Consider the following 11,534-nt stretch of genomic DNA (forward strand, 5'->3'; position numbering starts at 1 on the left):
TTTCCTAAAGTTTCATAATGATATGCCACCTCAATACAAGTCAGTTTTCATTCTAGTTGTGCTGGATGGCTCTTCATTGGCTCTTTCAAACTGAGCATTCATATCATCTGTCTCCAGGAAATATTCTTACGTTTGTTTGTCTGTTTTAAAAAGACAGGGTCTCTCTCTGTCATGCAGGCTGGAGTGCAGTGGTACAATCATAGCTCACTGTAGCCTCGACCTCCTGGGCTCAGGCAATCCTCCCACTTCAGTCTTCCAAGTAGAAAGGACTACAAGGCATGTGCCACCACACCTGGCTAATTTTTTAATTTTTTGTAGAGATGGGGACTCACTATGTTGTACAGGCTGGTTTCGAATTCCTGGCCTCATGCAATCTTCCTGCCTTGCTTCCCAAAGTGCACTAGGATTACAGGCATGGGCTGCCACATCCAGTGATTTTTTTTTTTTTTTTGGCTTCTATTTTCTGATCCATATTTCTGGAACAACTTTTATTAATTTATCCTTTGTTTTATTTACTTACCTTTATTAGATAGTAGACCTTTCGTGACTAAGCCTAGTATAATCTTTATCTTTCCTATTTTCAACCTTTTCATTTTTGACTCAAGATTTCTGCAACTTTGTGTTCTAAACTTCCTACTTATTTTTGTCATTTCTGCTCTTCTAAGTTCTGGGATACATGTGCAAAACATGCAGGTCTGTTACATACATATACATGTGCATAGTGGTTTGCTGCACCCATCAACCCATCATCTACATTAGGTATTTCTCTGAATGCTATCCCTCCCCTTGCCCCCCACCCACCGTGCTCTTCTATTTTCAATCTCAAAGAACATATTCCCCTTTTTTCCTTTCATATAGCATCCTATTTTTGTTTGACATACGTATTGATTTTTCTCATTTTTCTTAAGGTATTTTGTTTGCTTGCCTGTTTTATTCCCTTTCTTTCAGGCTAGAGATTTCCACCCTTAACTCTACACTCAGATTTGAAACTAGAGCACACACCAAAAAAAACATTAAGAGCACGGTGAATATAGGTCAGGCTTTCAACCAAGCCATTTTATCAGGGGAACTGCTGAAATTGTCATATTTAGATTTTGCTGTTGTTTTTCCTCACCTCTTGTACTTGTCAGATTTCCCTAAGAAGAACCTTCTAAACTCTTAAGTGGAGAGCATGTGCCTGGCTACACTGTTCTGAAAGCAGAGTGGAGCAAGGAAAGGAGAGATGGGGAAAGAAAGTAGGTCACAATAATAACTACTTAACTTTCACTTAACTCTCTCATAATGTGTACCCTTCAACTGGGCCTCATATACCCTCAAGTACAGAATCCCTCTGTCCCCTTCCTCCAGAGAATAAACTTTTAGTATTGTGAGGTTCAGGAAAGTCACTCAGCAAAAAGGGGGAAGAAATTTCTGCTTCTGAACAGATTATTAACCAGTTCTCATGTTTTCAGCTAAATTTCTCATACCCATTTCCAGAAGTATCTGGCAAGCTAATAATGCAGCCTTCAGGAGATCCACAGTTTCAACTGGGCTGCCTTTGACGTCCTCTATCAGTGGCTAAAAATACAGTTATTTGTAGATAGGTAAGTCAATCTCCTTCTGTTTTCCAGTTTCTAAAATAACTTTGTTGCTATTTTCCCCTTTCCCTGTCTTTTCCATCTTTATCAATTATGCTCTGAAAGAAAAAAATTACTTCTTCATTGCTTCTTTGGGATTTCAGAAAGCAAATACATGTGTTCAACCCACCAAGTTTATTCAGGTATCTTTTAATTTATTTTTAAAAGATGACAAGTCCTCTTGAAACTGTGTGTTAGATTTGAAAATACAATCCCCAAGAGTATCTACTAATTTCAGGCAACATAAATTTAAATATATTATTTCCATTGGCAACTGTTAAAGATGCTCATAATCTAAAGGGTAAACTAGACCCAATTCACAGATAACTATGAGCAAACAGGGAAAGAAAAAAATATTTTGACAAACAGAACCAGGAAAGTCTCCCTGGAGGAGGTGATGTGAACATCATTTTAAAGGATGAGCTAAACTTCCACAGATATATAAAAAAGAACCATAAAATTCAAGACAGCACAAGCAAAAACAAAGAAAAACATCCGTTTCACTGGATTTTTTTGCTCCTTTCTTCCCTCAACAACAATATAACCCAAGGTCACATCTTTGAATCCAGCAAGTCCCAAGTAAACACATCTACTCCCTCAATAGGCACTGAAAATGACTCCTAAATCTGTTTTTCTATCCACTTTCCAGGGCCAAATACTTACCATACTTACTTTACTACTACAGTGCTCCATGTAACCACATCAAAAAATCCCATTATCAGTAAGGTGCCCTCCTTATCCACCTCCAAAACCGCTTTTGTATTCTGCATCTTCATAAAGATACTACTATGCATTGAGTAAATGCACCAGCAAGTAATTCCCAGATCAAGTTTGATTATTCCTACTTTCTCCCTTAATGCCAGTTTACAATTCGTACTGAATATATACCTTTCAATGAGAAGCTAAAATGAATACTCAGTGATTTCAGGATTTACACAGCCATTTTGTCACCAGTTGGAGTTGTAATATAATCGGAAGGCAAAATGAGTAGAGACCAAAACTGATCTACACTACTATTTTCTCATCATTCTTCTACTAGAATAGACATTAAGAAGGCATTAACTTTTTTATTATAGAATTGTATGGCTTATGATTAAGGGATAATTACAAAGTTAAATTACACCAGCTAAAAGGTATTACACACACAAGCACAGGGTGAGTAGTTCTTAAATTTAAAATTTCGCTTGCTTAGTCATAAGATTACATTTTTTAAAGGTTTATTCAAGCCAATTTTATGTAAACAATTTTCCTGAAGCCTGTCGGCATACTATAAAACCAGAGTAATAGAGGTGATCATATGCACAAGCTATTTTTAGCACTGGTCTGAAATATAGGAAAGTCACAAGCTGTATCTACTAATGATCCCATGGAAATTATCATCTCAAGAGTTTGCTTGATTACAAATACAGAGCAGAATAGACCAGGAGTAGTCAGACATGGCAAAAAGAAACATCCAGATTCCAATCATCCGGTCTTGCTTTCAAGATCTTGTTGATACACAAACCAACAAATTACTTTGAAGTCATTTATTATACAGTGGTTTTCATAAAAGTATTACTGCTGTAGATTTCAAAGCATTTAAGAGTTGTGGACATTTTATCCCTCTCTGTAAACATGTACTACTACATTGCTATGCATAACCACCTCCTTATGTCCCATGGTACAGAATGCCACCTAGTCATTCATCCTATAAACACATTCCCTCTTTTGGAAAAAGTGAAAATGATGATAAATAAATACAAATTTAGCACAACTAGTAGAAACATAAAAATTATGACAATATTCATTTCCTAACCCAAATTACCTTCTGGGTTGCTCTATTACCTAACATTTTAGTAAGGAAAGGAAAATGTATGGGAAGAGGAACACAATGCCTGTCACTAAATGGAGGGTAGGTGTGGAAAAGGAGTGAGGTATGAATCAGTAAAAATTTGCTTTTCTGGTTACAAGACCGACAACTGGGTAACACTAATTTGAAGCATATAAATTTCTCTTCATCTCTACTGGAATGGCCAAGTCGTTGAGGGGGAAAAAAAGGATATAAATATCATCCCATTGTAATGAGTTTTAAGGACAATCAAAATTGTTACACATTATCTAAAATATTAACCTACTGTAAACTGTACAACAGAGGCACACTATTCTTTTTAAGGCATAGTTCATAAATAAAATCTGAGTGCCAACAACATGCCAAGCACGGCAACACACAAGAAGAAAGTGCCTGAGCTAAAAGTGCTCAAAATCTCATGGAAAGACAAATGGGTAAAAAACTAAAATACAATGTACTAAAAAAAATATAACAGAGGCCTGTATGAATGCAGTGAGAACACAGAGGGTGTGACATTATGAAATATATATTTGGTCTTTCTTCTTGCTTCCTAAGGTAACTCCTAAAATCCTTAGACTCTCCAAGTGCTGTCTTTTGGTATGCGAATGATAGCTTCAGGGTAGGGCAGATAACCAAAAAGACAGAGGCAGGATTACAGGGTTGGGACTTTCAGCCCCACCCCACAACTTCTAGGGATGGGAGAGGCTGAAGGTCAAGTTGATCACCAACTGCCAAAGGTTTAATCAATCATGCCTATGTAAGGAAGCTTCTGTAAAAACTCAAGAGGACACAGTTCAGAGAGCTTCCAGATACCTGAACACGTCGAGGTTTCTAGGAGATAGTACACCCAAGGAAGGCATGGAAGCTCCAAGACCCTTACCCATACCTCACCCTATGCATCTCTTCATCTGTATCCTTCGTATCCTATAGCCCTCCACAATAAACCAGTAAACACAGTAAGTGTTTCCCAGAGTTCTGTAAGTCACTCCAGCAAATCAGCTGAAACCAAAAAGAGAGTCGTGGGAATCCCAACTTAAAGCCAGTAGATCAGAAGTTCTGGAAACCCAGACTTGGAACTGGTATCTGGGGAGCAAGAGCAGTCTTGGGGACTGAGCCCTCAACCTGTGGGATCTGGCATTACCTCCAGGTAGATAGTAGAGGCTGGAGTTTGTTTTCCATACACACTACCACAAACACTCCTTCAATGGCAGTTTAATTAGAGGGCACCCAGCTGGTGTGTGTGGAAAAAGAGAAGTTGATCACTCAAGTCTTCTGTGCTGATGACTGTTGTGGTGGTGTGAGAACACGGGAAAAATACAGACTGAAAGTTTTTCCAAAACAGGGAGAATGTCTAAGGCCTGCCTGGTGTTCAGAGTAGACTGTGGGTAAAAAGTAAAGTAGAGGTTCCTCTTCAAAGACTTTCCTCTCCATCTAATTAGGAATAAATAGTAACTTCTTTTAGAAGCAAAATTTATTCAAAGACCTGTGCTAACATTCTTAAATATCTGCTAGCCGTAACAAAGAAACAAATGTACTTTATGTTCTTAGCTCCCATAATTTAGCCTAGATATTTGCCCTGGCATGCTTATACTGGTCCAAGGAAGCAACAGGTCATAGACTGTTCTTCTTCCTTATTTGAAGGTGTTTTTACCTTTCTCAGCATTCCACAAGTTACTTCCTCCTTTCTTTGTTCTCCTCTGCCTTTGCCTCTTTTAAAAAGTTCTAAGTTGCTAGGCAATTGGGACAAATACAGAATGTGAGGTCCCGTTCCAGTCAACAGAAACCGGACACGGCAGTAGGGTGGACGCGTCAGGTTATAAATGACCCTGTCTCCTTTGTTGGGTGTACTCTCATGGCAGAACTGCTGGCGAGTGTACCCTTTCTGCAGAAAGTAAAAATGGCCTTGCTGAGGAAATAAAATTTATGTTCAAGTGCTATTTCTTTACAGCACCGGGGAACAAGCATTTCTAACATGTGTAATGGAAGTGATGATCTCTCAGACAAAAGAGTAAAGAGGAGAGGTGATGAAAAAGGTGATTCACTGTTAACACTGAAAGAGCCTTTGTAAAAATTATGAGAGAAACCTGACATAGCTGACTCCGTCTTGCTTCTAACCTCACAAGCTGTCTTTGCTCATTCCTGGTGTAGGCCAAGCAACTATGGGACAAGTCTAGTTTACAGTTTAAAATAAAGATGGTAACTGTCCCTTCCTGAAACAAACCTCTCCTTGCTCACCCACTGCCCGCCAAACTATTCTTCAAAAACTCTAGTCCCTGAATTCTCAAGGAGGAAGATTTGAGAAACAGCTCTCATCCTTCCACTCGGCTGACCTCATGATAATTAAACTCCTTCTCTGCTGTTCTCACTGTGTTGGCTTTTCTGGGCAGCAAGAAGAACCCGTCAGGCTGTAACATCACAGCTCGAATGTAAGACAGGATACATATTCTGAGTCTAAATAGTAATATACAGGAAATGGCCAAGTTGTACAGTATTGTTTTTTAGTGTAGTATATATTTATAGAGGAGAACCTAAACACTGTAAGTCTCTGGAGTAAAACATTCCAAGGTACAAGACGGACTTGAAAAAAACTTTAGTACAAGCTAAACACTAAATACTTTGATGGAAACGAAGAAAAGAAAGAGTAGAAGCAAACTGAACAATTACCTCCTTTTGTAGTATCATTCTGGGCCTGGATGCCATGATGCAATGAATTATGAATGGCAGAAAGAAGATCTGCTGCTTGAACCATCAATTTTTGAGCTTCTGCAACAGCACTGGTCTAGCAAATAAATCACCAAAAACATTCTTACATATTCTTTCACTGAAAGATATACATTAAATAGGAAAATCCTATAAACAATAATGAAATTAAATGCTTGCTGTAATGACATTGGTTTTCATAAACTATGTACTTAATACAGGATGTCCAGATCCTGTTAGGATAGAAAATGGTTTTTTTACTCACATCTATAAAACTTGTAGGATCAATTATAACAATAGAAAATATTTTTGGTTTACTTTTTTCTTTTTTTAATAATAAAAACCAAAGATGCAATCAACTAGAAAATGAGAAAATTTTCAACAATTCTATGTCATTCATCAAGGTGGGGGGGAAAAAAAACCGGGAAGAAATAGAATTACAGAAGTTAAATTAATGGTAAAAATTGGATCCCTACTCACCACTTATAAACTATTCACAAATTAATCTGTAATTGGCTTGAATTAGTGCAAAAATACAAAAAAGAAAAAATATTCACCATCTAAGGCTTGCTTTTGGTTCTATACAAATCTAACAATTAATTATGTAACTGAAGGTAAGAATAGTCCTAAAATTTTTACTTTCTCCTTTTCAATTCACAAAATATGACAACCTACAAGCAATTTCAGCTTCTAATGTATTATTTACAAATAAGTAAAAAAATATACTTCTTGAGAAGGTCTTCAGGGTTACTCTGGTATAAATACACCAAATGCTGAGTTCTCTATATCTGAGATCAGGAGCACTTCAAGGGAAAAGTTTCAGAACTGCATTACTCAGGCATTCCATCCAAAATCACTAAAACAAACAGACATATGATATTGAATGCCCTTACCTCTTTCTTAGTAAAGGCTATAAGCACTGTCAGTAACACACGAGTAAATTTCACTCTGCTGAATACTGCTAAACATTGTTGGTGCTAAAAAAACAAGAAAGGACTAGAAGTTAAAAGATGCAAAGTCCATGAAAGGAATTTCATTTAAAATATATTAACTCCTAAGTCTCAATGTTAGTAACGTACTACATTACAGACACCTTCGCTTACAGGCTTTTAAAAGCCTGAAAAATGAGCTGCAGAAAACAAAACAAAGCCTATTCTTTTGAAATAGGAATGTGAAGCTTCTATATCAACAGGACTGATCTTGTCCTAAGTCAAAAGTTACACTATTACCTCAAAAAGCTGATTTTATCTGCATTTTTAAAAGACTGATTAAAATGTGCTTTAAGCAGAGTCAGAAAATTTAGAATCTCGACAAAGGTTCAGCAACTTTTGACACTGTGGAGCTCTGACGCATCATCTGTGAAAGATCATATTTTTCTTCCTACCTCACAGGAATACTGAAGAGTTTTGAAATCATCTATTTGAAAGAGCTGTATTATCATTCTATCAAAATAAATACAAGGGAAATAAAATCCCTTGCAATGTCCAATTTTTAAAGAAATACCTTAAAAAGGGCTTCCATAAATTATAACGCAGTTCATAAAACTACAACATTAACAGGTAGACTTCTCTGATATTATCTACCAGAAAATAAGTTCAATTACTTCTAGTTCAACTTCTGGATCTCTTTCTTCTCCTTGTCGACTTCGAGTACTCTAAAATTTTAAAAAAGGTGAATTAAACACAAACCTGAAAAAATATTACATTACAAATATATAAGGTAAAACACTAATTTTTTGAGTATACACAACAATCTGTTTTTGGGAAAAATTGTTGGAGGAAAAAAGCTGTGTCTAGTATTTACGTTCCTCCTATTAATTCTATATACAGAAAGGTCATTTTGACATAAATTATAAAGATCATGCAAAAGAATTAAGTATTGAAACAGCAAAAGCAAAACAATGAAATAACATAAGCAGAAGTATATGACATACAGTACATTTTCCTTTAAAAGGAGCTATTAATTGAAATTCCTGATGCTCTCAAAACTAACCCTGTTAGAAAAAAACTGTAACCTTTACAAAAATCACATCATGAAAAAATAAAGTTCAATGGTCAATACTGATTTGTTTTACACTAAAATACAAAATATCTTAATACAAATGTTATAGTGGACAATTTTATTTGACCAAATACCAGTGCGGTACTACAGGAAGAGCTACTAGAAGTTGTGGGTTCTAGCCCTAAAGCTGCCATTTACATGCCCTTTAGTAAAGCTAAGACACAAGTTACTTAACTCCTTTGATCTGTATTTTCCTCATCTAAAAGTGGAGCACTATGTGTGTCAAATTGCCCAATTCACTGAATTGCAAAAATCAAAAAAAGAGAATATGAAGTTTGACAACCATATTGTTATACTAGCATTAAAAAGAAAAGTAGAAATACAACCTTTCCCCCTTTTTAATCTCTATGAAAAGCAGCAAATCATCAAGGTCATCTAGAAGGTTTTCACCAGATTTGGCATATTACCATTTACTGAGCTCACCTACTGTGTTCCAGACACTGTACCAGCTATTAAAGATACAAAGGTGAATAAGACAGTCCTTACCTTTGAGGAACTCAAAACAGTAGTGGGAGAAAAATACTATTCTTTTTGGTTTTTTTTTTTTTGAAAAATACTATTCTTAAAATAGTATAGTAAAAAACTCTAAAACACCGGCAAAAAATTGAAAGAATCAAGTGGGTTAAATTTTAATACACTCGTCTCTCTTTACCCATGGGTTGGATTCAATCAACCACTGATTGAAAGTATCCAGAAAAAAATTTTAAAATAGCATTTAAAAATATAGATTTTAAAAGTACAACTATTTACATAGCATTTACATCATATTAAATATTATAAGTAATCTAGTGATGATTTAAAGTATACAGAAGGACATAAACAGGTTATATGCAAATATCACACCATTTTACATAAGAGACTTGAGCATCCTTGAGTTTTGGCATCCACAGGGGTCCTGGAACCAATGCCCTGAGAATACTGAGGGATGGCTATACTTGAAAATGACATTCATTTATCAGAAACTCCTCTAGCAGTGTTCAAATTCATTACCAAAAAAAAAAAAAAATACAAAGAACATACAGGAGAAAGGTGGTTCTACACATTTGTAATTAGGTAAAGTTAACCTTACATTTAGAGGTGTACCAAAACCCTACATCAAAGAGAAAACATATATACCTTTACTCTTCTTTGCATGTCATCCTCCACATCTTTTAGCATGCCTAGAAAAAGAAACAGTAAGTTTTAAAAGGAAACATATGAAAATGTAAAACTTGTGAATTATCTTTAAAAATAATTTTACCTGTAACTCGAAGATCTGTCACACTGTTAGCCATTTTAAATCCATAAGTCATAGACTGAAAATCTTCCTATACAAAAAGGGAATAATCAGGCTCATGAATAGCAACAAAACCTTAAATTGTGGCAAAATATAAAACTTTTCTTTATAGTTCTCTACAAAATCACTATTTAATAAAGAAACAGAAATGGGAGGTCATCCTGCTTGTCTAAATATTACTAGGATACACCCAAGCTTTTCTTGAAGGCATACACATAAAACACCTAATATTGTCTCTGTCCTTACTTTCAGTTGCTTGTCCTTAGGCAATTTAATACGTTCATTTGCCATATAAGTGTAATGCTTGTGAAAATATCACAAAGTAATAATTCTCACAAAGTATTCTCACATTCACAGGTGAATAGTAAATATACAGTAATTACTGTTTAAGGACCAGGCTGCAAGATTTAGATAAGACTACTTAAAAAATTATTAAATGACTGCTTACAGTTAAGATTTCTCAAAGAAAATTATTCAAAGTGAGAGCAAAACCATGTTCCACTACAGTACACTGGAAGGAAAAAGACTGAGCCATTCAGACATACGACCCCCATCCCCCAAATCATTTTTTAAATGATTTCATTGCTGAGTCATTAACAAATTAAGTGATTTGCTGGACTTCCTTTGAAGAAAATACATTTACTGTCATCTGGCTGATATGATTAACAAGTCATAAGCCCCATTAAAACAGTGTTTCTGCCACTATAATTCCTATAAAAACATAGATAGGGTTAGGCACGGTGGCTTGTGCCTACAATCCCAGCACTTTGGGAGGCCGAGGCAGGCAGATTACCTGAGGTCAGGAGTTCAAGACCAGCCTGGCCAACATAGTAAAACCCCATCTACAATAAAAATACAAAAAAATTAGCTGGGCATGGTGGCGTGTGCCTGTAACCCCAGCTATTTGGGAGGCTGAGGCAGGAAAATCACTCGAACTCGGGAGGTGGAGGCTGCAGTGAGCAGAGATCGCGCCATTGCAATCCAGCCTGGGCGACAGAGTGAGAGACTCTGCCTCAAATAAAAATGTAGATAGAATCCTAAAATAACAGAATAATGGTTCAAAAGGGGATGGAGCCACAGCACAATTTCTGGATTCTTAAAAAAAACAAAAACAAAAAAAAAAAAACACAGCATCAAATTCAAGTGAGGTACTATATCCCACAAACAGTAAGAAAACAAACCCTACGCCCTTGGTGTCAAAGACCTCCGGGATATTTTACTAATCGAGTCCTTAAAAAAAAAAAGAAGACTCATTACATTACAAAGCTATATAAGCTTATCCTCTGGATGAAGTTTATAGTCTGTCTCTACTTGGACATCAAATAGGATTCTCAAATTTTACATCTCCAAAAAGAAGCTTGATGCCCCCTTTCCTAGCGTTTACCATACCACTAAACGGCACTACTATCTACCTAGGGTTGCTCAGGCTGAAAACCTGGCCTCGACTCCTCTTGTTTTTCTGCATCCTGTATCAAATCCATCAGAAAACACTGTAGGCTCTATCTTCAAATTCTAGTCCAACTACTCACCCTTTCACAGCTATCTTTAGTTTAAGTCACCACTATTGCTCACTCTTGTAACTACCTCCAGACAACTCCCCCACCTACCACACTAGTCCCTGCTATAATTTATACACCACCAGAAGGCAGAAGGATTGTTTGAAAATAAGTAAGATCATGTCACTTCCTATTCAAAACCTTTCAAGAGTTTTCTACCTCACAGCAAAATCCCAAAGCCCACCATGGCCTCTCTGGCCCTGCATCACATGAGCCAGTTTCCCTCGCCAACCTTCTTTCCTACCACTTCACATTCACTGCACTGCAGTCTGGCAGGTCTTTCTTGTTGTCATTCAAACATACTAAACACATTCTCCTCTCACGGCTCCCACACCAAAATGATTTTCTTCAAAATATTTACAAGGCTTCATCCCTTACTATATTCCAGCCTCTGTTCTAATGTCAAATCCTCAAATAGGGGTTTTCCCTATGCATTCTAAGACAGTACCATCCACCATTTTATATCCCCTTATCCTGCTTTATTTTTCTTCATGGCA

The 11,534-nt window shown here is 36.4% G+C and overlaps 1 protein-coding gene across 1 annotated transcript in view; it reads right to left on the bottom strand.

Annotated features, from left to right (window-relative positions):
- NAA35 (N(alpha)-acetyltransferase 35, NatC auxiliary subunit) overlaps nucleotides 1-11,534 on the bottom strand; it is a 105,112-nt gene that overhangs the window by 43,714 nt on the left and 49,864 nt on the right. The window contains exons 7-11 of the mRNA XM_011968514.1: nucleotides 9,446-9,512; nucleotides 9,322-9,365; nucleotides 7,748-7,798; nucleotides 7,038-7,121; nucleotides 6,109-6,223 (exon numbers count right to left, since the gene is read on the bottom strand). Of these exons, the coding sequence (XP_011823904.1) occupies nucleotides 6,109-6,223; nucleotides 7,038-7,121; nucleotides 7,748-7,798; nucleotides 9,322-9,365; nucleotides 9,446-9,512 (361 nt within the window). The remainder of the gene's footprint in view (nucleotides 1-6,108; nucleotides 6,224-7,037; nucleotides 7,122-7,747; nucleotides 7,799-9,321; nucleotides 9,366-9,445; nucleotides 9,513-11,534) is intronic.

Source organism: Mandrillus leucophaeus, unplaced genomic scaffold (genome assembly GCF_000951045.1).
Source record: "Mandrillus leucophaeus isolate KB7577 unplaced genomic scaffold, Mleu.le_1.0 Scaffold847, whole genome shotgun sequence".
NCBI lineage: Eukaryota > Metazoa > Chordata > Mammalia > Primates > Cercopithecidae > Mandrillus > Mandrillus leucophaeus.